The 27,799-nt window shown below is 49.6% G+C and overlaps 1 protein-coding gene across 4 annotated transcripts in view; it reads right to left on the reverse strand.

The window, feature by feature from the left end:
• Positions 1–27,799, reverse strand: part of SGCD (sarcoglycan delta) — a 555,052-nt gene that overhangs the window by 203,370 nt on the left and 323,883 nt on the right. For 2 of the 4 annotated variants that reach the window (XM_075900616.2, XM_075900617.2), the window contains exon 3: positions 4,899–5,084. In XM_075900616.2, the coding sequence (XP_075756731.1) occupies positions 4,899–5,084 (186 nt within the window). Of the gene's footprint in view, positions 1–4,898; positions 5,085–9,003; positions 9,072–15,029; positions 15,590–27,799 lie in introns of those variants that run through there. The other 2 variants (XM_075900619.2, XM_006138284.5) reach the window with 2 other exon arrangements.

Raw genomic sequence — 27,799 nt, forward strand, 5'->3', positions numbered from 1 at the left:
TGGCGCTAAACTCACTTGAGATCTCTGGAGAGAGCCGGGGAATGGGAAGGGGATACCGAGCAAAGTGCGGCCGCTGGAGGAAGGCTCTTTGGTACGTCCCACTCCTTCTGCGTCCAGGGCTGCTAATGGGCAGAGCCTGGTTTGAAGCCTGGGGAACCAGACTACACCTCAGTCCAAGGCAAAGTCCATGCTGGGATTCTAACAAACTAACGTAACTCCTAACACTTTGTTACCAACTATCGATCAACGAGATGCCAGCGACTCCCCCACAGGCAATGGGACCGCACTCACACTTGCAAAGCAAGAGGAAGATCCTCTGGTGAACCCCCCTGGGAGGTTTCCAGGAGCTGAGGGGTTATAGGACTGGTGGTACCTCACACACGAGCGTGGGATGCTATGGAGAATGTGGAATCGACATGAGCAAGCTTTCATAGAGCAACGGTCTCCTCCTTCTGGAAGGGTCGTTCCTCCTCACTGTGAGGCGCTTACACTGCCAAGTGCTATAGCTAACACCCTACCTGAACTGTTCCCTCTCCCTAAAATGGCCCTCACCTCCTCCCACCAGAGCAGGGGGGAAATAAGGCTTTTGCCTACCTGCAGCCTCTAGCCTAATTTAAGAATTAAAATGGACCCTACATTTCCTTACGGCAGGGGGTCCTTAAAGAGGAGGTCTTCCCCTCAAGGCAACTCACAGCAGCTCTGGCCTCAGACACACCCGGCTTTGCCAGGCAGCGATGCGGAGCCCAAGGAAGTCCAGTGGTTGCAGGAGTCTGGGCCCGCCAGTGGGGCAGGCAAAGGCGTCACGTCCCTCAGCAACTCAGACATGTGAATCTGACAGGTCCTCCCCAAGACGTGTGTCGACTGCTTTGAGGCCTCATTTCCATCGGTTTCAGCTATCCTTTGCCAGGGGCAGTTCCGCCACCGGGGGCGGGATGGGGGGTGGTAGGTGGGGGGGGAATGGGGCAATTGTTCTGGGGCCCGGAGCTCCTGGCTGCTGCTACCATGGCAACGGCAGTGGCTGGAGCCTTTAGAAAGGCCACTGATGTGCCATGCCGCATGCTCCATGTGGCTCTGAGGGCCGGCGGGAGGGGGAGGAAGATGCCTGCCATCCAGGTAGCGCTGGGGCTTCCCAGTCTCAGCCCACCCCTTTTGCCAGAGGCCCTGCCCCCCACATAGCCAAAGGGCCCGACAATCCTGTCAGCTCCCCTGGCCAGGGGTGTTTTTCACCAGCTCCAGCCTGCTGCAAGAGCTGTCCATCATGGAATTCAGAGAGCTGGACTGCCCCAGGTTGGGGACACCTACCAAAGAGCCTGCAGGAAGGATTAAGTTCTCCCTCTGGGAGACGCTGAAAATTCCTCTGTATTGTGAAAAGCATCTGCCACCGCAATGGGTCTCTCCCAGGCCAGCTTTCCTCAGAGCCATTTCCTCATTCCCTGCTTCCCAATCAAAGGCCCAAAATCCCTCCCTACCTGCTCAGAAAACCTGGTGGCTTTTTCTTTTGCTGCAAATGGCGAATTTCCTCCTGTGACAAAGAGTTCTGTCCCCACAGCAGAATCACCCAGTCGGTTGGGGGATTCCAGACATGACATGATTGTCCTGCTTCAGAGGAGAGTGCTAGAATAGCTACACCAGAAGGAGAAAGATCCAGGCAGGATGTCAACCTCCCCTCCATCTCTAAAAAGCCCCTCCCGTTTCCTGATTTGTAGCAACCTTTGTGGACGTTTGGAGGGAGGATCATGTGTTGTGGAAGAGAAAAAAACCATCCGGCTTTCTCTGCTGAATACACACGATAGGGGGCGAGCCATAAAAACTGCAGCGTGAGCAGTTCCGTACCTAACTGATTGAAGAGCGAGCCAGTTGAATTCGATACGAATGGAATCCTCTCCTGTTAGTGCCCAGCAGTGGACACATGAACCATGACTCATTGGCTCCGCCCATTCGCAGACCAGAGAAAAGTAGCCTGGGAGCAGGGAGGAGACTCCAAACCAGACCCATCTCGGACAGCTGCGTAACAGAGCCGATTCTATACGGATGCCAAATAGCACTTTCCTCGGAGTCCGACTTGTTCCCTCTGGGTCACGCACGCCTCTGAGACGCTGCCATTCTTGAGAGCCAAGGTAAACGCTGCTTCTCTGAAGGACAGAAGTCCCCCGGGTTTTGTGGCTTTGTGTCTTACCCTATTCAGTGCAACACAATTTGGAAACGGATGTGTGCGTGCATTTCATTTCACAGTGTGACTCAAACTTATCTCCTTCTACCTGGGCGTAGGTTTTACAAACCCCTACAAAACAATTCCCCTTTCAGGCATCGGAATGTGTAGCCTGTGTTCTTCTTGTCGCAAGCTGTTCACTGCTTACTAACCTTAGGAGATGTGAAAATGAAATAAATACTTCTTGTAATCTATTCTACTCGGGGGCTGGTACCAAATCAGTGTTGCAAAGCAGCTAGCCCTTTAAGGGGAGTTGGGTTTACCCGCACCTGTGACCGGTCAGCTAATGGGCACTTTATTTACCTGCGTGTCTGCAGGTACAGCTGTTTGCAGCTCTCATTGGTCACCGATCACTGTCCCCGGCCAATGGGAACTGCAGAAAATGGTGTCCAATCCCGTGCCACTTCCCACAGCTCCTATTGGCTGGGAACACTGTACCTGTGGATGTGCTGTCAACCTGCCAAAGCAACCTGCCTATGGGCCAGGTCCAACCCACAGGCCACTTACTGCCCACTGCTGAAGCAGAGATTCACTTGGAATCATAGGCAGATTACCCCAGCGAAAGACTCTGGCTAGGGAAAAGCTATGGCTGATGTGTTGAACTGACGCCGTTTTCAGAAATAAAGCTGAGAATCTGAAAAAAGCAGGCCTGAACTCTAGAGCGTTCTTTGGAGCACAGACTGAGGAGTTAGCCCACTGGCTCTCAACCAGGTATAAATAGCTGGGCTAAGAGCCGTTTTCCAACACTGCAGCAATATTCATCTTCCAGCAGCCATGTTCTAAAATGTATTCCTAAATAAGCCACAAGTTTTACTTAATAATAGTGCTAATCCCCTCACTGTAAATACCCAGCTTGGTAAAGCTTTAATCGCTCCTCATTTTGGCTCACCCCCCTTCGCTCACGCCTGGTAATAGCTAATGTCTTCTAGAGGATCGCTTTAAAATGTTTTGCTTCCAAAGCACACAGGCAAGTCGATATGCCTTGATGTTTCCTGTACATCCGGAAAGTACAAATGTTCGAGAAGATGAGTGCTACAAATTATAGTGGCATAATAATGCGTTGGATAGAATACATTTACTCGGGCTCTCGCTATCAAACAGATAATCTAGGTTAGGTCTGATCAGAGCGAAAAAAAAGGGGGAAAAAGCAAAGATGTGATGCTTCAAAAGGGCTACTCGCCTCAGGGCCCACCAATCTGAGAAACTGCCCAGGGTAGAATCCGATCTTACAGCTCTCTCGTGAGATAGCTAGCTCTGTGGTTACATTTTCTACGGGCATGTCTACGCTAGGAAACTATTTCGGAGTAACTAAGTTTGAAATAACTCCTGAAAAAACAAAATCGAAATAGCGTGTCCCCCACTATTGGGGAGCCTCAAAATTAGTCCGACGCAGACTCCGTTAATATGGACACGCCACCTCAATTTAGAGCCCCAGGAAACCCTGGGGAGTAATTACTTAGAATTACTGGGGGGAGTACCGTAGATATTTCAAAATAGCGACACTGAAGCATCCACACAACTGCTATTTCAAAACAAATATTTCAAAATCAGTGTTATTCCCCGAGGAAAGCAGGAGTACAGATTTTGAAATAACCAGCCCATTTTTTCAAAAATAACGGGCTTGGTAGTGTGGACGCTCTGCTTATTATTTTGAAATAAGGGGGGTTATTTTAAAAAAAACTCCCCAGTGTAGACAGGGCTAAGTGAGCTTCTCCAAAAGACACTGTGGTTCCTACGCTCGACAAAGTTCCCTCTTCCTCAAGGAGTGATCCAATTGTTATTACTCTGCTCAACTGTCTTATAAACCTGAAAACGGTGAGTGGCTTTAAACCAGCACTTACTGCTGAGTGATTTAGGGTTTCATGCTGCAACATTTCACTATACGCTGCCGTTCAGTTTATTTCCGTGTGTGCTATAGGGGAAACTCAACTCCTGCAGAGAGGGCCAACTAAAGATCTATGCACAATTTAATCCTCACAAAAGGGTATAAATAGAACTGACTTCAGAAGGTGAAGTTTATCCCTGCGGTGACTCCCATTAAGTTTGACAGGAGTTTATCCACTGAACTTTAGTGGGTGTTCGATCAGGCCCTGCATCTGGTTCTCGATCAACAGGGAATTCCTGCTTCAAGTATTAACAGGGAAACCAGATGGAAACTCATGTCTCCCGAGAAACAGATTCTGCTCCACTAATTTTCATCTAACTATATGCAATGTGGCCAGCTCTTATGATTTGATCAGAAGTAAAACAATATTTTGGTGTTTTTGGGAAAGCCTCCATTTCTGGAGAGAGAGAATTATGTTAGAATCTCATCTTTCATTTAAGAAAAAAAAAGTTTCTAGCCATCAAGAAAAACAGCTGAAAAATGGGAAGCTGAAAAGCTCAAACACAGAGAAAAATAGGTAAAAAATATCCCAAATCTATCAAGTTTTAAAAATGCAATTTTTCAACCAATTGCATTCTCTTGGGAGACCTAACTCATGATTTTCAGATGCCCAGGCTTGAAAAAACCGCAAACAATCTTGAGAATCCTTCCCCAAGAGATGAAATAGATTACTAACAGCCCCTAATGTGTCTCTTCGGGAACCCAAACACTTTGCTCTTGCAACTTTATCTTAAATGAAGTCTGAAAAAAAATTCCATTGGCCTCCCCCAGAATTCACCCCTGGTTTTGGCAACCCCTACTCACAATTGTGAAGTTCATAACCTTGAGAATCCAGATGGTCATAGCAAGATTCACCAGGATTAAAATCATTAGGAGTAGCACAAAGAAATAGAGGCATCTCTTCCTCCAGCCGTAAATCCCCACTTTGTACACCTGCGGGCCTTCCGCGCTCTGCATGGCGCTCCTGTGTGCGTACTGTTCTTGGGGCATCTGAAAGAATCACAGAAAAACAAGCATGCACGTTACGCTGCCGGATGAATCAGACAGAGAGAAACGTCCTGTGAGAACGACTCGGGATACGCCACGACGCTGCGCAGAGAGTTTTTAAATCCCGAAATTACCGACTGGACAGTGCCTCTCCCCATGGCATGTTTCTGTGTGTTCTTCGCACGGCTCATTTTATATACCAATAAATCATAATGCAGTTTCTATAGACGCTCCCACACTGTGTGAGGGCTTCCCAGCGAGGCCACTTTCCAGTCACTCTCTTAGCGACTCCAGTTTTTGCAAGGCAGGCACTCCGGGTCCTCTCCGCATCCCGAGAGGACAATTTTTGCATGCGCGATGGTAAAAGAAGTTGAGTTCAGCAGTTTGGTTTGGAGAGGCAATATTATTTCTCAGCGGCTTTCATTAAAGAAATTCAGCTCAAACAGAATTATTCTGTGTGGCCAAGAAAGAGGGGAAGGGGGACCCATTTGGTGTCTTTATTTATCCCTCCTTACTATCCCCCCCTCTCCCTCCCCCCCCATGCCCCGGGGAAACTTCAAACATGAAGGTTTGCCAGCTGCGCATCCCAAACCAAATTACTGCTGAGAGATTTACACCAAACAGAGGTTTCTCGTTGCTGAACTGGGATGCATGGCAGGCTTGTGGCAGTGCGACAGGAAAGTCGTGCAAGGGCAGGGCTAGCCCACAACATTTTGGCACCTGAGGCGGGGAGCTCAAATGACGCCTCCACACCCCCTCTTTTGGGCCAAAATTTTGAAAGGTCTCAATTCTGCCTTCTTCCTGTTCTACTCCTCTCATGGTACCGCTCTGCTACCTACCCCAACAAAGGAGAGCTAACGACTTAAAATGCCTTGTTCAAAAATTTTAAGGAACACTTAACTTTCAAACACCCGAACAGCAAATGTAAGTAGTGTAATGTGCATCTAGAGCAGAGAGAATACACATGCACCAGCAACAGAGACCATTTTTTACACTCTGGGTCCTAGTGACGCCCCCCCAGTATGGCACGTGAAGCGGCTGCCTCAGTTCGCCTCTTAGGGTATGTCTAGACTACATGCTTACGTCGACATACGTTTTGTCGACAGAATCTGTCGACAAAACTTATGTCGACATAGAGCGTCTAGACAACATCCAGTTCTGTCGACAAAACAAGTCGCTTTGTCGATATAACAGTGTGGACGCAAAGGACAGTGTAGCTGCAATAATGCCTTCTATCGACAGAACTCTGTCGACAAAAGGCGTTATCCCTCGTAGAATGAGGTTTACATACATCGACAAAACTGCTGAGTTTTGTCGACGTTATGTCGACATAACTCAAAGGCAGTGTGGACGCAGGTATAGTTTTGTCGACAAAAGTCCACCTTTGTCGACAAAACCCTGTAGTCTAGACACACCCTTAGTAAGCCCAGCCCTGTGCAAGGGTCTTGAAAATAAAACAGAGGAGAGAGGAACGTTAGTAGGTGTAGTGACTAAAGAGTCTGCAAAATGCACAGATTTTTTGATTCCACCAAGAGCTTGGTTGCACGACCCTTGGTTTCTTGCACATGCAAACTCTCCCATGGACTTCATGCATGACTACAGGCTCCCTTTTAAAAGGGCTGCACGATTTTGGTCAGAGGGTTAGATTACAGCATAAATGCCATAGTCCTGAGCAGGATCATGGAAACGTAGGAATGGAAGGGACCTGAATGAGGCATCTAACCCATTCCCCTGCAATGAGGCTGGACTAAGTATTATCTAAACCATCCCTGGGTAACGAAAAATCCTAGAACAACAACAAATGGTCTGGTAGCACTTTAAAGACTAACAAAACATGTAGGCTGTGTCTATACTGGGCCACTTATTCCGGAAAATCAGCCACTTTTCCGGAATAAGCTGTGAGCTGTCTACAGGCCCTTGAATTTCTGGAAAAGCAACGATGCTCTACTGTACAAAATCAGCCGCTATTCTGGAAAAACTATTCTCCTCCCACTCGGGCATAAGTCCTTATTCCGGAACACTGTTCCGGAAAAGGGCCAGTGTAGACAGCCCAGTAGTTTTTTCCGGAAAAAAGCCCCAATCGCAAAAATGGCGATCGGGGCTCTTTTCCGGAAAAGTGCGTCTACATTGGCCACAGACGCTTTTCCGGAAAAAGGGCTTTTCCGGAAAAGCAGCCTGCCAATGTAGACACTCCTTTTCCGGAAAAACTGAAAACGGAATAGTATTCCGTTTTAAGCATTTCCGGAAATTCATGCCAGTGTAGACACAGCCGTAGATGGTATCATGAGCTTTCGTGGGCACAGCCCGCTTCTTCTGTATGATGTTCATCTGTTTGCACTTGGAAAGGAAGATGATGTCTGGTTGGATCTGTGCGAGTTTCTTTGTGTAGTTTAAAGATTTCCACTCCATACGGCTGAATGCTGTGCCGTGCATGTTCAAAAGTTTCCGAGGGGTAGCCGAGTTAGCCTGCAACAAGAAAAACTTAAAACAACCCAAATAGTCTGGTAGCTGTGCCCATGAAAGCTCATGATGCCATCTCCATGTTTTGTTAGTCTTTACAGTACTACCAGGCTATTTGTTGTTTTTTACGTTTTTCTTGTTACAGACTAACTCGGCGCCCCCTTCTGAAACATTTAATCATTCCAAGTTGGTTGACTGTTTTTCAATTAGCCAGCTAGACCCGGATTGAGAAGTTGCGGGTAGCTCTCTTGAGCGACAGACTCAAGGCCGCCGCCTCCTTGCTCTCTCCATCTTCCCTCGGTCTTTGACATGAATTACATAAGTTGCAAACAAAAGGAGGAAGTGGCATAAGTCCTCCTCCACATAAGAGGGTGAGAACAACAATGTAATGGAAATAAGAAATCGTTCGTTTGGCGGCAGCATCTTTGTTAGCTTCATTCTAGGAGATCTCCTGGCTTTTAGGAGGAACTTGGCTCAGGGCTTTGGTCTTCCCAGGGCCACACGATGCTATTAAGGCATCGTACTCAGGAAGTACTGGGGCTATTTGGCCATTTGGGGCTGTCCACTACAGCACAGGACAGAGGAGATGCCGGAATTCCAGGAGGGAGTCTGAAAAAGTCTAGTTTAGGAATCACTGCCACCCTTCGGGCTCTGTGCCAACTTTTGGTGCAGCGTGGGGGGGCTGCGATGGGAAACAGGGATACAAAGTCCTGTTTAAATAGCTATCCAGTTCAACATTAAGTTTAGCGGGTTCACTGATTAAAGGGAGTATGGTGGGGCTAGAGCACGGGTGGAGGGCTGCGTCTAGGTACCGGTGAGCCAACTCCCAGTAAGCAGACCAGGTAACCGCTTCCCCGTTAACATCCCTAACAGGGTTGTTAAATTGAAGCTTTTCGTTCCCGGAGCGAGGGATCCGTAGCCTTTCCTGCCTCCTGTGCGACATTATACTTGTCCATTTTGTGCCCCTTCCATGACCGGTTCAGCTCCTGGATCTGGTAAGGCGGCTTAGTATCTCTGGCCTGCCAACACAAGCATTCAAACTTTATGAGTCAGGTCCCCGAAGATGTGAGCCTGGGTCACATTTTCAAACTTTTCTCCACAACCTGGAGGCTGAGACATTGGCTTAAAATAAAAAAAAACACCCACCACATCGCCACCAAAGAGAGCTGAAGGTCTCAACTAATAACATGACTCCAGGAGGAGGGGCTTTATGCAAAACGCTAACTGTCACAAGACTCACCCAGGCAATACAGCTCTTGTGAACCGTGATGTATTGATGTACAATACTGCACCATGCATGAGCCACTGAAGAAACAACATGTATAACCGGTTAACTTTTGACACCCCTGCTGGGGACAGGAAGCAGCCAGCCACAGAAACTGGCTGATTTTGAGTATTTCTGTGGTTCCCGCCACACATTTCTCACAAGAACATAGCATGGGATTTATCCCGCCGGACTTACAGTGGAATGAAGAGCGTTGCAAGGCAACTGCAAAAGAAGCAAGAGGCATCTGCTCTCAATATTCTCCGCTGTGTGGGAGACAGAAATATGCTAGTTATAGTTTACAGCTTGGCAGTTCTTCCCAACTTAAACATTAAGCAGTAAGCAAAGCACCACAGGAGACAGCATTATCTGGAAAGACTGCCTTGTTTTGCAAAGAGTCGTCTTTTATAAATACACACTACTGATTTGTAACGGGAAATTCGGAGGAGGAGTTATTTAGGGCTTTTACTAGGGTATTTTTTTGTCGGTTTTTTTTTTGAGGGGGTTGTTTTGAGAAAGCAGAGACAGGCCTTGTATTTGTTGTGCGTTAGCATGTTAATATTCTCACACAAGTGGTAGAACCAGAGAAGTAGCTCGAAAGCGCCCCACAGGCTGTTTCAAGACACTCGCGAGGCGTATGAGACAATCACTGCCACACGCACAACCCTGCTCAAAGCACACAATTGCAGGGGCTGAGACAGACAGCCTCACCCCCAGGATTAGCTGGATCCCCTAGAGCAGTGGTTTCCAAACGATGGGTTGCGGAATGTCGAGCGGGGGATCAGGTGAGCAGTGAGCAATAGCGGGGCTAAGGCAGCTCCCTGACTGAGCTGTGCCTCAGAAGCAGCCGGCAACAGGCCTGGCTCCAAGGTCGGAGAGAGTAGGGTGGCCAGGTGTCCGGTTTTCTACCGGACAGTCCGGTATTTGCGCCCTCTGTCTGGTAGAAAAATTCAGAAAATACTGGACATGTGCAATGTCCGGTATTTTCTTAATTTCCAGCTGGGCACCGGACGGAAGCCTGGTGGGGGCGGGGGAGCAATTGGGGGGCGGGGCCACGATTGGCGCTGGGAGTCCTGTGGTCACGTGCAAAAGCCGGGCGGGGGGAGTGGCTCCCAGCCTCTCCCCCGCCCCGCTTCTACTAGCAACTAAAGGGAATGCCTGCCGGGGGCGTGGCCTGTTGGACTCCAGCTGCGGCCAGTGGCTGCACCCTCCCCCCCACCAGCTTTGCTTCCCACCCCCCTCCTCCTATCCAGCCCCTGGTTCCATCTCCAGCTCTGTTTCCCCCCCCCCTTCCTTCTGGCCAGCCCCGCGGCCCCCGACTCCCCCCAGTAGCTCTCCTTCCTCCTGGCCAGCTCCGCCCCCGTCCCGGCCAATCCCTCCCCCCCCACCCAGTGTGTCCAGTTTTTTGGGGGAGGTCTACCTGGTAACCCTAGTGGGGAGGGAAGAGTGCACAGGGCTCTCTGCACACTGCCCCGGCCCTGAGCACCATCTCCACACTCCCATTGGCTGGGAACCGGCAGCTGGCTGCTTCTGGGGTGCAGCCTGGTCTGCGGTGCCAGGAGAAGCAGGCAGCTGCCTTAGCATCAGTGTTCCCTGTAAGTTGTGCGCTTGTGTGGCCATTCAGGAGAGAGTCCAATGCCACCCAGCTGATTAGCCGAGCTCCCACAGCTAGGTTTGTGTTGCTACTGGTGGTGCATATTTACACAGGCCTCAGGGCACGCAACAAAATTTATTCTGCACGTCGATGGAAAAAATCTACTTGTGGATGGAAGAGATTAGAAGGAACATTGCTCAGCACCCCTGCCACAATGCTGACTGGGAACTGCTCGAGGTAAGCCTGTCCTGCCCCCGTCCAGACCTTCCTGCCCCCAAAGCTGAAGTTCTCAGACTCAATCCCCAATCTAGTCAAATGATGTGGGATTGCAGGCATCCACAAGTTTCTTTAACTGAGAAAAATAAAAAGTTTGAAAACCGCTGCCCTAGAGAATCCTTATACCAGACAGCTCAAATAAGGCCTGATCCAGAGTCCATGGGAACTTCCCCACGGACTCACGTGCCCAGAACGAGGCAGCTTTATTTACTTCTCAGGCTAAGCCTTTACTGCAAGCCCGGGGCGTGATCCTGCTGCTCACATACGCCTACTTGCCTCGGCTCTCCGCGCAGCTATTTATAGCCGTGCTGGCTGGCAGAGCGCTAGCGAGAGAATGCACACGGGGACAGGGGACTCACACCCCTCGCTCACAGCGGACGTAACTTTCACAGCCATCGGGAGAGTTCCACCCAGATGCCTGCCTGCGAGGCCCCTGTAGCCACAGATGCCTTTGCAACAGCTGTTATGGCCGAGGATTGCCAGAGGCAGACTCACCCGAAAGGCATGACAAATAAAAAAATAATCATCGCAACCACGTTCTCTAAATCACACTGTGTCTTGTTAGTTACGGTCTCCCTCTCCTCCCCTCCCTCGCTTTTATCAAGGCCTGCTTGTGTGGAAAGAGCAGATTGTTGATTTCCTCTTTCCTGCAGCTCCGGCTGCAACATCTGCATGGTCCATATATTGAGCAGGAGTTGGTTTATTTTTACAGGGAAAGATTTTTTTTTAATCTAATAAGCACATATTTCCCTTGGAAACCCCCGGGTCATCAGATTTCCTGCTGATCCCCGGGCAGATGGCTCGTTGGGCTACATGGGGGGCTCAGAAGAGAGCGTGTCCAAGCGGAGGCATCAGTGCTGCTCCCGTGCCAGAAGGTTTTCCTTTGATCAGTGGCAAAATGATGAATGCTTTGCACCAAAATGGTTTCCAACGGAAAGGAAATACCCCGGGGGTAGGGGAGTTCTGCCCCTCTCCTGCACCTAGGAGGCCGGCATCTTTTGTCACTGCAATCTCCCCCGCGTTCTTGAGAACAACCCGCTGCGACGGGGACCCGCTCCTCTGCTCAGAGCTGTTTGAGCAAGTGAGGAACAGAGGCAGACACATCGTCTCGGGTTCTCCCCACGCAGCCAGCTGCAGCTTGAATTGACGATACTGACATCATTCGGCAGCACGGGCCAAACCCACGTGCTCAGACCCAAACCCCAAATGGGCATGCGGTACACACTGCCCAGAGCTGCTCTTCTGTGCCCATATTTGGGATGGATCCGGGAGGGACTCTCGCCTCTCCCAGAGCTATCTGCAAAGACAGCTTCAGTGACCCTCCTGGGGGAGGGAAGGCAGAGGAGCTAAAAGAATGGCTCTCAACTTTTCCAGCCTACTGTACCCCTTCCAGGTGCCTTCTGTGCCCCCAAGTTTCACCTTACTTCAAACTACCGCCTTACAAAATGAGACATAAAAATACAAAAGTGTCATGGCCCACTACCACATTCTCATTTTACCGTGTAATCAGCAAATAAATCAACTGGCATATACATACTGTACGTAGGGTTGCCAGATGGTTTGACATCACAATCGACATTGCATCTTAGTTAGAAAATACCGGACATTTCTATTTTCTCAATTTGTTTCCCGAAGAGAAAGCTCAAATACTGGACTGTCCGGTTCAAAACCAGACAGCTGGCAACCCTAGCTGTACTTGCATTTGGTGTATAGCAGACAGCCGTATAGATAAGTCACCATCCGTACGGAAGTTTAGTTTGTACTAGGGATGTAAATGGTTAATGAGATAACCAGTAAGCCTCACCTTAACGGAGTAAGCTTAAGCAGTAGGGCCTGGAACAGCGCCCTACCCTCCCCGGAAAGAGGACTACTCTGGCGCTGTGGGCCCACCGCAAGCAGAAGCAATTCTGGCCAGCTAGCCAGAGCAGCCTCTGTCCGTGGAGGGCCCGACCCGGCACCTCACTGCAGGTTACACAGTGGCCCCTCAGGAGTGGGGCTGGCAGGGGTTGTGGGCCCTGCTGCCCGGGAGTTGGTTTCACCATGGGCTCTAACTTTACCTCAGGCGCAGGGCCGGCAGCTCCCAGGGAGCCTGCTTGGCTGCGGGGTCTGCCGATTAAAGCTTATATCCGCGCGTTTCACCGCACAGCCCACCGTGCATGTAACCATGTAGCCACCAGGATTTTACGTACATGTGTAAGCGACTTTTTACATCCCGAGTTTGTACGGACTTTGCCGGTGCTTTTTATACAGCCTGGTACAAAGTACCTGGATGAGTGGGTGTACCCCGAATGCCCTCTGCATGCACGCACCCCTGTCTGAGACCCACCGGGGCAGAGGAGGAGGTGCTAAGCGGTGCTGAGTGCCTTAGACCCCCTACGGGCACTTCCACATTTGCAGGAGGGACTCCTGACCCGGGAAGTCCATGGAGTCTGAGAGAGCGTTGCCCTGCTCTGGCCCCGTGATCAAAGCGGGCAAAACAGTCCTTCGAGCTGACAGGTAACTGCTGGTCCACACAAAACAAATGCACATGATTCAGAGGCTTGCACTGCCAAGCTGGCTCAATGCTTTTGTGGGTGATGCTTACCAAGGAATGGTCAGCTGGAACAGCCCCACCAGGTCCCCCCACCTGGGGCTGCCGGTTTCCAGCCCACGCGGGGGCCAGGAGCTGTGGCAGCCAGGGCAGACCCCACACGGCAGACCCCCACTCCCGTGTTTAACCAATTAAACAGTATTTTATGTCCCTAGGCTTGGACATAGGAACATGGGAAATGCCAACCCAAAGACCATGATCAGTGGAAGGTGGAAGATCCCATTAATAGATAATTAATGCATAAAGGCCCATGGGGAAGTTTCTTTCTAACCCTGCACAACTAATAGAGCCGGGGTCTCAAACTCTCGGCCTGCAGGCCATCCCCAGTCAGCATAGCTGTGCAATCTGGCTTGGGAGTCCCGGTGAGCTGGGGGTAGGGGGGTGTCTGTTCCTGTCCCCCAAGCCCTGCCTCTTAACACTCTGCCCTCTCCCCCCATGACAGCCAGTTCTTCGCTGGCAACACAGAGCAAGAGCCTGGCCAACTCCCACACGGGGCTCGATCAGCTGGGAATGTCATGGGTGACCAAAGCAAGCAGCCACTCGGCTACGGCATGGTAGGTCCTGCTGGCCAATAGGAAAACGAGCGTAATGCCGACAGACAGAATCACACCTAGGACCTCTGGAGCTTGGTGCATGAGTCTCCGTCACATGAGATAAAAGCCAGCTGGCGCTCAGCTAAGGCTGTAGAGGAAACTCGCTCTCTCCCTGTAAGTGCTCTAAGTGCCACTCCATGGAACGCACACCACATGCAACCTCTAAGTCTATGTCCCCGAACTGCAGCTGATTGAGTCCCTTTTGGTAAATGCAGCACTATCGTACCATCTCTTTTAACCCTATGCACACAGCATGATACAAAAGCATCGTCAGCAAATATATTGTCCCCTAACTTCCACACACAAACACGGCACATAAGGAGCTGCTATCGCGGCCGAGGAAAGCCTTCAGCTTTCACGCTGCAACCAGGAGGACAAGCGAGTAAAGCCCAAATCTGGCAGTCTGCTAAACTGGGAAATTATTTGTCATGATTGCGTCTTAGAATTAAGCTTCTTTCCAAGAATAACTAAGAAAATGTGCAGTCAGAAGAAAAATGCAAGTTCAATTAAAGTCTCTAGTTTTAATCTTCTAGGCTGGGTTTTGAGTTTTTTTTCTAATGTGCTTTATTTGGTTTATATCTTACCAAATATAAAAGCAAGTGTTGGAAAGGAGAATTGCTGAAAAATCGGAACGTGATGATTGCAACAGGATTACCTCCTGCTTTAACGATGTAGCTGTATTATTTGGTGGCTTCGTAACAGGAACGCTTAGCAATAGGCAATCCCTATATTCCCCCGAGCCCATGAAAAATGCTACTTTACATATGTATTTATTACCACCGCAGACAATGTACCGTGAGCAATATTCACTGACTGCATCTGGATCACAATACTTTTTTTTTTCTTTTCATGCTGATGCTCTTACAAAGCTGTATCCAGACTTCCCTTCGGAAAAAAACCAACAAGTTGGGAAACCTTTGTGCAAATATCTTGGCAGAAGCAAGAACCAATCTGCCTGCAAGATCAGCACGGAAGAAAAAAAAGTTAGAAAGAAACTGACACCCCACTCAAAACTAGCGGGATACTTTAGCCAACATGCCACAGCTGCATAGCCCCAAATTCTTCCTCTCTCTAAACAGTCTGCTGGAAACAAACAGATCTCCTCTGCCCCAGAACAAAAGAACTGCAAATCCAAGTGACTGCACAGAGAAAAGAGCAATCCCCCTCTTACCTTTCTTTCAGTCGCCAGATGCAACGGAGTGTGGTGAGTACAGGGGGAGGGGAGACGCGAGAAGATGCGGTGCTGCTCTCAGAACAGCACGAGGCCTAGCCTGTGTTCAGAAACTGCCCCTGTCAGATTTTCCAACAGCAGAAGTGCAGCCAAGTCCCTGCCCATGCCTGAAGAATTTCCTGAACAGCACTCCCGTTCTTTTTCTCGTTGCTTTGAAACTGCACTCTGTCCGTACTTCAATAAGTCTTTGTCAGGCCAACTTACAGCTACTGGGCTGGCTCCAGATAGCAATTGAAAACACATGCGCTCTGCATTCAATAACCGGACCCCCGACACACCCCTGCTCAGAGCTTAGGGTAGGGCGGCAGTCTGGGATCTTGTGATTACTACTGTAAAGCAAGCCGCTCTGGCCACACATTTGACTGATAGAGTCGTTTTCTTCACTAACTTTTTTCGAAAGCGTGGGAAGTTCCGCAGCTCATACCCTGACTGTTTCTTAACATTTTCTCCGTTGCGACGGTCTTGAGAAGACCTCAGTCAGCAAGCAGGCAGCTTTTCCTGCCCTAAGAAAAGCAAAGGGTAATAGAGATTCAAATTTCAATTCACTGCCACCTTCCCCTTACCTCTGCCTCTCCTCGTGAAATTTCAATGGCAAGAAGGGAAAGGATATTTTTATCCCTGCTAGCCTCAGCTCAGCCCATCAGAGCTGCACCCTAATCTTGACATACACTCCTGGCGCTGCTTATGCCAAAAATAACACAATTATTTTTCAAGCACTTTCACTCCTCCCTGCTCTTGAGCTCTGCTAACCCCGGCAAATATTTGAAGCACGTTGCATCTCTTTTGCTAGGAAATTAAAACTGCTGTGGTTCGGGCTTAACAAAAAGACATAACGTTGTACCTTCATTCAGAACGGGTCCCAGTTCTGAGGATCTGTAATGATTTGCAGAGGATACCATAGGGCGACATAACGAACACGGGTTCTGTGGCTTTAGATGCCCTGTTACTGACACGTGCTTGTGTAGGAGGTGGGAGTACCTAGGGAAGCATAGAATGCATGTCCCCCTCTTCCACCACAGTTAAGTCCCACCAAAGATGCAAAACAGCAGCAGAGTTGTCAAGGTAACAATACAGAAAAGAGATAGTTTAAAGAGAAAGGGTAATATTTTTCCCCCTTCACGTTCTCTTTCAAAATCAGGTATGTCAGTTTCGTGGGTTTATTCTTTTCGGTGAGTTACCAAGACACTTGGTGCACACCTAACACACATGAAGATTGACCCTCTGGAAGTTGATGGATTTAGTGTTCGATTTAGCGGGTCTAGTGTAGACAAATCAAGCACTCAGGGCAGTCCCTGCTGGCCTCCGGTATTCCTCGTTCTGCGACGAGGAAGGGAAGCTGACTGCAGTGTGTGCCCTCATCAGCCTCCCGCAGTGTGGACACCGTGGCGGTTTGGCTTAAAGTAAGCCAACTCTGGCTAGGAATTTTGCGTAGCTGGCCGGTGTGCCTTAAGCCAGGGGTGTCCAAACTTTTTTCAAAGAGGGCCAGATTTGATGAAGTGAACATGCATGAGGGCTGACCATTTTGCCTGACATTCTTTGAACCATTAAAATGAAATGCAAATTAACTATTTTATGCAAAGTTTATTGCAAATGGCATACTTTTCATTTCGTCACATAGATGACAAATCTAAACAGGTGTTAAACCACTCTGCCTTTCATATCTGAAGGCCAGATGAAAAAAAAATCCAGGAAGCTGAAATATATGTCAGGAACATTGTAAAGTACATTACATATTATTGGTAATAAAGGTTGTCTGTCAACTTTTAAGTTCAAAAAATATGAACAGGAACATAACACCAAGTATACATGTTGTGTCCAAATATATTTATAACTGATTTAGACCAACTGACATTAACTGAGATTTTACAATGTATTCATCTCAATACATATGGATTCGTTGGGGGCCATAAAAGATAGATATTGCCAAATTACCTGGGGGGCCGTATTAAACTGGAACACGGGCCGCAATTGGCCCCCGGGCCGGACTTTGGACATGCCTGCCTTAAGCTGACCTGCCTGGTCTAGTATAGGCCAGGCCATAGTCCAGCTGAACTGTTTATATGAGACTTAAACACATATAAACCTTGTACAGAGTGGCTAGTATAATGCCCACGACAGTCCATGGAAAATCCATTGACCTCAGCAAGCTTTGGGTCAAGTCTACAGTAAGGACCTGCTCATCGGTCCGGAAGGAGATTGGTTATTTGCACCCTGCGGGAGCTTGCAAACCAATCTGGGAGTTATTTGCACAATCCCCATCAGCGGGTTGCTGATGTTACAACAGCCGGTTCCACTCCCAGTGCCTTTAACGGAAGTGTCACTGGACCTATGTCACTTGCTGCAAGATGGCTTCCTTGAGCACCAACGTTCCCTGATAAGTAACTGAGCTATTTAAACCTGCCCTTGCCTTTGCAATCAAGAGAAAACAAGGGGGACCCTCAGAATAAGATGGGGGAGAGGGAATTCCCAGTCAGTTGTAGTCCCGGTGCTAAGGAGGCTAATTGTGTGGGTTGGAAGTGTCGTGTACTTAGCTTTGGATGTCAGTAGCGTGCTGAATGTAAGGAAAGCGGGTGTTATAATATGATAACCAGTTCAAGTTGTTGTTCAAACCAAGGGAAACCATGTCATATTTGCTTGTGAAGGTCAATTCCGCATGCTTGCTCTCTCTCTAGTTGGCTTGTGAAATTCCTTTGTAGAAGAATGGCTACTTTTAAGTCCATTAATGAGTGCCCAGGCAGGTGAAAATGGTGCCCCACAGGTTCCTGTGTGCTATCATTTCAAATATCCGATTCGTGTCCCTTAATCCTTCGTGGCAGAGACTATCTGGTTTGGCCAACATACATGGCAGAGGGGGATTGCTGGCACTTGAGGGCATAGATCCCATTAGAGCCGGAGTGGGGAACCTTTTCTGAATCAAGGGCCACTGACTTTCAGAAAAATCAGTCGGGGGCCATACACAAGCAAGAAACCCGCCCTGATGTGGTCCCCTCACACACCAGAGCCTAGGGGGGCCTAGTCTAGTAGATTTTATGTGCCTGCCCCATGATGGGGGCCAGATCCTGAGGTTGCCCCCCTGCAATAGAGCATGTGCAGTTGTATGAGCCACACAGAACAGATTCTGCAACCCTCAGCACCTGGCTCCCACTGACCTTGTTGGCCCTACTTGCTGCAGGACCAGCAGGTCCTGGCCTAGCATGAAGTCGTCCCATCGGCAGGACCTTGCAAAGCCCTCAGATGAGCAGAGGGGATGCGGTGTCACCGGTGGCGATAGCATTTCCTTCCTACCTGCACAGCTTGCGAGGGTTCGACCCCCGACAGGATGTGAATCACAGTCCTAGGGTTGCCAGGTGTCCGGTATTGACCCGGGCAGTCCGGAATTTTCGCCTCCTGTCTGGTAAAAAATTTCAGAAAATACCGGACACCTAAAATGTCCAGTATTTTCTGATTTTTTCCCAGCCAGGAAGCAAAAATCCCGGGTGCTTACCTGGTTCTGCAGGGGAGCTGTCTGGCCCGGAGCAGCGAGACAAGATGGCGGACAGCTGCCGTCAGCTTGTTAGGGCCAAAAAGCCTCAAAAGCGTTTCTTAAAGGGGCCACACTTTTTTTTTAAATTTTTTAATTTTTTTGCTTAACTCTTGGGGTCCTTTTTTTTCTTCTTTGCTCAACAACGTTGGTCTCCCCCCCCTTTTCTTCCCTTCAATGGCATTTTTTTCCTGGTGGTTTTTTTTGGGGGGGGGGGCGCGTTCGGTATTTTTGGTTAAACCATCTGGCAACGCTACACAGTCCTTTCGATCTCTCAGCTGCGCTACTGTCCCAGCTACCAGAGAGTCTCCCATAACGGTCTTCAATGGCAACAGTAAATCCTCTTTGCTGTTGGCCAGAGACCCTGAAACAGACACCACTGCTGTGAAACCCCAGAGCCTGTTAGCGTAAATCAGCTGTAACAGAACAAACTGAGCGGCAGCATTCAGACAGTGCTGCTCTTCGGAACATCAGGCGCTAGAAACATCGACCGCAAGACTAAACCACAGCTTCGCCTTCTACCCTACCTCACCTGGGCCCCCGGGAGGTTTGTGTGCTGTGTGCGCTTAAATTTAAGCATGCGCTTCAGTGCTTTGTTAGGTCTAGGCCACGGTGAGCAGCCAGAACCATTTTGACCCTTTGACTCAGGCCTGACCGTGTTACTCGCTTCAAATCCAGACGAGGGCTCCATCCCCTACAAAAAATAAAAACAGTCACTTCCTCTAATGTCCCGTGTGCCACAGTTCAGGGCCGTGGCGTCTGCGTTTCCTTTCCACGTTGTAGCAAGGGTACCTACCCTCACGGCGCCCTACTTGCTACCTCTCTCGGGCGGAGCGGGGGCCGATTATCCATTAGGCACAATAGGCCAAGGGCCTATGAACAAGTTTAGGACCTACAAAGAATTTTGCGCCTAAAAAAATAATCATAAATGACTTGAAAGTAAGAAAAGAAAACTGCTCATTTAAATTATACAGTCGTAGCAGCAACATCTCCTCATTTCCCCTTCTCAGCCGAATAACTATCAGGTACAGCCTAGGTATAATTGCAGTATACATCAAAATGGCTGTTACTTTGGAGTGAAGTACCAGGAATTGCTCACACAGTGCACCACTTTCAGGAGTGAAAATTCAAGTAGGTGTTATTAGGTGCACAGGCAATAGATTAGATCTCAATGCATAAGGGAGAAAAGCCTATGATTAGGCGAGTGCTTAGGGCCTTCATCCGGCCCCGGGGTGGAGATCTGTGTCACACGTCCTCCCGATCAGAGTATCTCCGGGCTCCACAGCTAGGGTTGTCAGTTGGTTTCGACAAAAATACCGGACGCACTTGATCTTAGACGGGGGGATGGGGGGGAACCGGCTGCAGGGGGAGTGGGGCTGGCAGGGGAGACTGGGGGGTGGGGAACAGGCCAGTAGGGCGCAGGACTGGTGTGGGGGGGAGTGGAGCTGGCTGAGGGAGATCCGAGTGGAGGGGGAACCGGCCAGTGGGGAGCAGGGCTGGTTGGGGAGGGGGAGTGGAGCTGGCTGAGGGAGATCCGAGTGGAGGGGGAACCGGCCAGTGGGGAGCAGGGCTGGTTGGGGGGGGAGTGGAGCTGGCTGAGGGAGATCCGAGTGGAGGGGGAACCGGCCAGTGGGGAGCAGGGCTGGTTGGGGGGAGAGGAGTGGGGCTGGCTGGGGGAAATCGAGGGGGGGGAACCGGCCAGTGGGGAGCAGGGCTGGTTGGGAGGGGGTCGAGAGGAGCGGGGCTGGCTGGGGGGAAATCGAGGGGGGGGAACCAGCCAGTAGGGAGCAGGGCTGGGGGGGGGGGGGAAGCGGGGGTCGCTGGGGGAGATTGGAGGGGGGGACCAGCCAGTGAGGAGCAGGGCTGGGGGGGGGGGGGGGGGGAGGGAGCGGAGCTGGCCAGGGGAGATCCGAGTGGGGGGGAACTGGCCGGTGGAGAGCAGGGCTGGTTGGGGGGGAGAGAGGGGCTAGCCGGGGGAGATCAGGATGGGGGGGAACCGGCTGGTGGGAAGCAGGGCTGGCCCAGGCACACACAGATCCCGAGGCGCTGCCTGTCCTGAGCACAGTTCCGGTGGAGCGCACAGGCGAGTCCTGCCCCGGGGATTCCATCCCGCCCCAGCCCGCCCCCCTCTTCCCCCCCTCCGCACAGTGTAGTTGCAAAGCGCCTGGCTGGTAGACACACTTACCCAGCGTGAGCATGTCTACCAGCCAGGCAGTACGCAACTATGTACTGATACTCCTGATAATAATCAAACTTAATTATAAAATACTGGACATTTCTGTGTTCGGTATTTTCTCAATTTGTTTCCAGGACAGGAAGCTCAAATACCGGACTGTCTGGTTCAAAACCGGACACCTGGCAACCCTACCCCCAGCTGTGATTTCCCCAGCAAAAGACAGGCTCTCTAAGCACGCTTCTCTTCCCAGACTCACAATAGAATGCCAGGCAGAATTACCACATCGCACTCCTCTTGCCAGCATATTTATTCTTAGCTGTACATACACCACAGAGAAAACATATTAAAAACAATAAAGGAACCTGCACGTGTGCTACTAGGCTTAATAGCAATTCCCTCCTCCCCCCCATTGCCTTTAGCATGGGGTCTGGCAGGCAAGCTCCATAAATCCCCAAAGGGGTATCGTTTGTGCTCACAAGCTCCTAACGGCCTCAGTTGTGACGAAGCGGGGTTTGTACTCGCCCTGTTCGTGTGTGACGCTGCATCTGATTTCTACTGTCCTGTAGCAACCCCGCCGGCGTGCCTCAGTTTCCCTTGACTCTGCACCGCTAGGGAGATGGGGGTGGGAATTTCAGTGCGACAGCCTCCTGCGCGTACACAACGGCTGATGCTGTAAGCAGAGCCTGGGACAGGGAATGTGACCAGGTGACACCTTTTGCCCAGGAAGCTGGACAAAGGCTGGAGGCCAGGATGGACTGGAGGGGGAAATGGTCTTCTGAGTGGGTGAGTGAATCTCGCTGGCTTGGAAGGGGGGGCAGGGCCCTTGGCGATGAGCCCCCTCTCCCCAAGGCGGATGGAACTGGCTGCTTCTGGTTCCTGTGCTGACAAGTCTTCTACGCCCTGTCCCTGTGGACAAATAAACCTCCTGTTCTCCCTGCCGACAGTCACACCTCTGGCTCCCCGCCCCTCGGTGACACTAGCATAGCCATGAAAAGTTTAGTCCGTTCTTCAGACAGTTGGAGGGTCTTTGATCTGCAGTGTCCAGGAGTACATAAATAGCAAGGTAGCCCCCTCCAAGGCACAGCTTTCAAATGGCCCCCATGCACCGCCTAAGAAACCGCTGCCTACCTATCGTCCCGGTTTTTGGAAGTTCCTACCGTTTACACTGGTCAGATCCCGAGCAAAGTTATAGATAATCCTACAATATTGCAGAAGCAACGACATTTTTAATACACTGGGCCCCAAGGCTGTGTCTATACTGGCAAGTTTTTCCGAAAAATCATCTGATTTTCCGGAAAAACTTGCCAGCTGTCTACACTGGCCGCTTGAATTTCCAGAAAAGCACTGATGATCTCATGTAAAATCATCAGTGCTTTTCTGGAAAAACTATGGTGCTCCCGTTCAGGCAAAAGTCTTTTTCCAAAAGACTTTTGCCCGAAAGGGCCAGTGTAGACAGCATAGTTCTGTTTTCCGCAAAAATGCCCCGATCACGAAAATGGCGATCGGAGCTTTTTTGCGGAAAAGCATGTCTAGTTTGGCCACGGACGCTTTTCCGGAAAAAGTGCTTTTCCGGAAAAGCATCCTGCCAATCTAGACGCGCTTTTCCAAAAATGCTTTTAACGGAAAAGTTTTCCGTTAAAAGCATTTCCGGAAAATCATGCCAGTGTAGACATAGCGCAAAGGTGTTAAACCTAATTCAGTAAGATTTAACATAATTCCATAATTAATTCCATCTTCATTCGGTAAGGTTAGTGCAGGATATTGGATGGCATTGTCAGTCGGTCACACCCTAATTCCTAATTATAGCAGAAACAAAATACAGGACTATGTAGCACTTTAAAGACTAACAAGATGGTTTATTAGATGATGAGCTTTCGTGAGCCAGACCCATTTCCTTCAGATTTATAGTTATAGCAGATTTTCTGAGTTAAGGGCACGATGGTTAGTTCAGACTTGGTGGGCTGACAGCGGTAATAGGGCCTTCTTTTCCCTGGCAATGGTATCATTCGCAGGTCAAGTGTATCGATATTTACACGAAAGCTGTGAGGCATCACACACACCTTATGGGTGCTTTAGGATACCTGCATGGGAGCTGCGTTACCGTCGAGCTATTTTGTCATCAAGACACGCACACAACGATCCTTGGAGCGCAGCCATTTTCCCTGAGTTGTTTTCATCCTCTCTCATTTGGACACATTATTTTTAGATGTTTCCCTGCCTGAGTACGGCAGCTTCAAGGCAGAATTATTGAGCCACCCTTTCTGGAACCGCTGCCTGAACCACATGAACTGTGCAAGCACAAACCTGAGATTAGATTGGCCTGGTGGTCTGCATGCCTACCGTTATTTCTCAGTGCCCGACGGGGCTTTGAAGTCTCAAAGAACACCGGAAAGATATGCAATATCAGAAATCTATTGTATATTTGAGAGAGCTTGTCTGCCTGTCCGTCCGTCCATCCGCTCAAGAACTTCTCCTAAAAGATCACCAAATTCTGCATACAGCTTCCTCTGATCGCTATTGGGATGGGCCTGGAATGGGATTGCTCCTCATTAGACCATATAGAAAAGAGACAGAATCACCAAGTAGGTGACAGGGGCTGGCGGGAGGAATGGGGAGACCTGCCCTTTCAGGACTGCCCCCACCCCAAGTCTCTGCCCCACCCCACCCTCCAATTTGTAGGGATTATTGCTGTCTGTTCCCCTTCGTCAGGGAGCAAGGGGATAATACCCAGTTAGCTGCTTTCCTCACTCGGGCTGGGGAGTGCAGTGGGCAGACGAACCTGGACCTGCCCCAGCCGGGGGACATGGACCCCTCCCCCAGCTGTGCCCGCTGGAGCTGCAGCAGCTGTCGAGAGGTGCTTCTCACCTGGCCCCACACTGCTGCGGTAAGAGAGGGCTGGAGCTGTCCTCTCTCTCCAGAGTAACCTGCATACTGAACCCAACCTCCCCAGCCCCACCCCAGAGCAATGACCCAAATGAAATCTGGACATTGTCACTTTACTTTCCAAAAAACCTAAAAATGAATTGAGTTAAGGACCTGAGCAGCATGGGGTAAATCTTCTAAGAAATAAATAACACAAAAGCTCCAGTAGCCTAGAAATCAGAGATCACAATGTGTCAGGACTTCCGTTATGCATGACAAAGCTGCTCAATCAGGCTCAAAATTGGCTGGCATCAGAACACAGCAGGTTTATAATACCCACACAAGAGGAAATAAAAGAGGAAACTTTTCCTTACAGTTTGTTGCATTTAAGTTGCATCTATAATCAAGCTCACAGTGTTATCCGGCAGTAGCTGAAACGACACTCTTCAATATTTGCCATTGATATCTCAATACACAATTAATTCAGCATAAGAGATAATACCTAATAGGGATGCTAAATTTCGATGAATTAACTAATCAAATAGTCGGGATTTCCATTGACTATTCAATTCGTCGATAAGGGTGCTTCCGCCTTTAAACTCTAGCAAGAACCCGGCCGGGCTTTTGCTACAATTTAAAAGCAGAAGCCCCAGAGGGAGTGTGGGGCCAACGGGAGACTGGTCCCATGCTCCCTGCAGCGCCCGAGCCTTTGAAATGTACAAGAGCCCCGGCGGAGCTCTTGTAATTTTCAAAAACAGAATCGCAGCAGAGCCAGCGTGAGCAGAGATTGCTTCAGTCCCCACTTGCGCTGTTTCCCCTGTTCCTCTACCTCCCCTAACCCCTGTGGAGACAGTGCTGGGGGAAACCATTTTTTAAGTCCCCCCTTGCTGCTTCTCTCTGATATGCTTATCAGATAGTCGAGTAGTCACTTACATCCCTAATACCTAAGACACATCCTAGCTTATCTCACCTTTTGGCGCTGTCTACACAGCAGGAAGTCCGAAGTAGAGCGCTCTTCCTCCAACTTCCCTTACTCCCCGTACAATGAGGGTTAGAGGAGTCGGAGTAAGAAGTCTTCCAGCTCCACATTATGTCAAAATAACTACTTGTAGTGTAGATTCAGACTATGTTCTTTCGGAATAACATTAGTTATTCAGAAATATCACTGCTTTGTAGACGTACCCTAATACTGTTAAAGTAACAGACACTCCAGTGGAGCCATTCTGAGAGAGACAAAAATTGCAGTCTCAGGAGAGGACCACGGAGCAGGGTCTGCCCACGGTTACACCCTGGGAAATCCAGAGTAACTCCACTGACCTTAACTTTGTCACTGAAGCCAGCAGCCTTACCCCAGACTTCGACAGAAGCTGGCCCAGTATGTGTCGCGGTGATTCTCTGAACGGTAAGGTTGGGCCTGAGAACCGGGGACAAGGTGAAAGTGGAACTGAAAGAGCCCTGCATGGATACAAATTTTTTCGCTGAATTTGCATCTGCAGTGACAGAAATAAGTCGTGGAGATCCGCAAATTTGCAAGGTTCTGGATACAAATCTGCATGCACATCTGTATCCGTCCCCGCAACGCGGATACCCCCGGATATAAAGCAAAGATCTGCGGCTTTGCAGGGCTCTCCAGAGCCTCCTATCTCTGATGACGGACTAGACTTGCCTCACCTGGGGACAGCCCTGCTGACACAGAACAGAGATCATAGATAGCCCCAAGTGTTAGGCAGAGAATTAGCACCTTGTCACTCAGCCTTTGGAAAATTATCCAGTCACTGCCATTACCACAAAAGTGGCTGCTAAATACAGGTTGAACCTTTCTAGTCTGGCACCCTCTGAACCAGAGACTTTGTCGGACCACAGGAGGTCAATATGGTTTAGCAACATTACCAACACTTCCAGTGCTTACTGGGCTCTGATACTGAGGGGTAAATTAGACCTAAATCACAACACAGAACACTGAGTTTGGCTGTAAACAAACTTTATGGGACTGCGGGAAACTTAGCCACACCCATGAAAAGTGGACATCCAGCTCACTAAAATCATGCCTGATCACGGATGTTTTGGATGAGAGAGTGCTGGACGAGAGAGGTTCGACCTGTACCTGGCTCTGAGAGAAGTTCCTTCTGCACTCCTGCTCCCACCGTCAGAAAAGCAACTGCTGTAGGATAGACGCCACGAGCAGAGGCAATGGGTCCACCTACCCACTCCTGGGATCCGTCTACACTGCAATGAAAAGCCAGAGCTGGCCTTTATCAGCTGACTCAGGCTTGTGGGGCACAGGCTGGGGAGGCCATAAAATGGCAGTGCAAATGTTTAGGCTCCAGTCGGAGCCTGGGCTATTGGACCCCACATGGGGAAGGATCCCAGAACCCTTGCTCCAGATGAAGCACAAAGGTCTACTGCATTTCATCACCCCACTGCATGAGGCAGCTGACATGGACCAGTCAACGCAAACAACCTCGCCGAGGTTTCATTTCCGGCATTGAGAAGGGCTGGAAGCAGGGGAAATATCTGATTTGGCGTCTCAGGTGGAACCTGCCAACTATAGGAATAACGCTCAGGGACGTATATGCTGAGCCAAAGTACAGGTGTTTGAGGGCTACACATTCCCATGTGTGTTGGGTCTTCCAGTCCAGGGCCTATAAATACCCTGAACTCACGTAAAGATCGTAGCTTGATTCACCAGAACACCTCTGCTTCGGGTCTCAGCAAGGCTGTTTCCCCAGAAGCTGCCGTGATGCCTGCCCGTTCAGCCAAACACCGATCGTCAAGCGATACACTCCGCCCCCGCCCACCCACATCTGGTAATTAGCCTGATGGTGTCTATCGTTTGCGGGCTCTTCGTGGAAATAATGTAAGGCATACAGCCCAGCCGAGCTTGTTATTAGGCAATATGGAAAGTGTTCCTTTTCATTTCTCCGGCAACACTAATGTAATTACCCTGAATCATTCTCCGACTCCGAAGGCTGTAATTTTCAAGGCAATGTTACCATTAGAGTCCTGTTCCGTGAGATGGCATGGGACTTGCTTCCAGGCTAGATGATATTCATCAATTGCATGAAATGCCTTCGTTTACATTTTTACGCACAAGGCATGTCCCCGTACACAGATACATTCCCATCCCACCTGCCCCGCTACATTTGGCAGGGCTGCCATAAGAAAAAAAAAAGAGACCTTCACGATGAATATTATACAGATGGAAGAACAAATATTATCTTAGCAAGGCCAACAATGATTCCATTCAAGTCTTCCAGTTGGCCATGTTGGTTACCTTTATCTGAGCAGCCCTGGCCTTTGTCACATTCAGAAGTCCGGTTAAATGCTCCCGGCTGCTCTACAAGCATCAATCTGGCAATGCTACCCCGAGGAAGAAAAATCTCCACCTTGCTTTCCCTGCTGATTCTATCATGCTCCTTTTCCTGAGTACAGCTACGTCATGCTACCTAAATGCAATGCAAGTACAGTCCCTGGTCAAACTAGTGTCTGGATGTAGCACAGTCTTTTCCCCTTCCACTCATTATTTTTTTTCTGCTGGGGAAAGCAAACTCTGCTTGTTTCTGCTACTCGGTGTGCGTTTTATTAGATCACAGAATGGGAGTCCATCGGATGCAAGAGAATTTGGCCCTATGCAGCATCTCTGCATTTTTACAAAGCAATTAGTGAGATGTGGGTGGAAGAGTAATTAGGCACAGAGAATCTGCTAGCCCCCAAAACACACGGGGCGCTGCCATCTGGTGTAGTGAGCTGGGGAGGCCAAGACTGGCAGACAGTACTGTGCAATCTTTCATTGCCTTCTTGACAGATACTTGAGCAGAATGATCTTGGGGTTGTGGAGGGAAAGCTGTGTACACTGTCTACATTAGTACATAGCACATCTCATGACTCTCGGCAGGTATAGCGGAAACAGGGAAGAGTGCTACGCCTGTCAAGATAATATATCAAATCTCAGGAAAGGGAAGCTGAGAGGAAAGAGTTTAAAGGATGGACGAAGGATCATCAAATCAGACGGGGAGCAGTGGAGAACAGAGGCAATGTTCTTAGAAACCTTTTGGTGCTTGCAAAGAGTCAATCTTGCCTGGTCCACAGACTCCAGAACTCTCACTAGGGCGGAGGGATGTATTTTCAGGATGTACATCTTGAAGTTCACGG

This window comes from Pelodiscus sinensis, chromosome 16 (genome assembly GCF_052426305.1).
Source record: "Pelodiscus sinensis isolate ZL-2025 chromosome 16, ASM5242630v1, whole genome shotgun sequence".
NCBI classification, from domain to species: Eukaryota; Metazoa; Chordata; order Testudines; family Trionychidae; genus Pelodiscus; species Pelodiscus sinensis.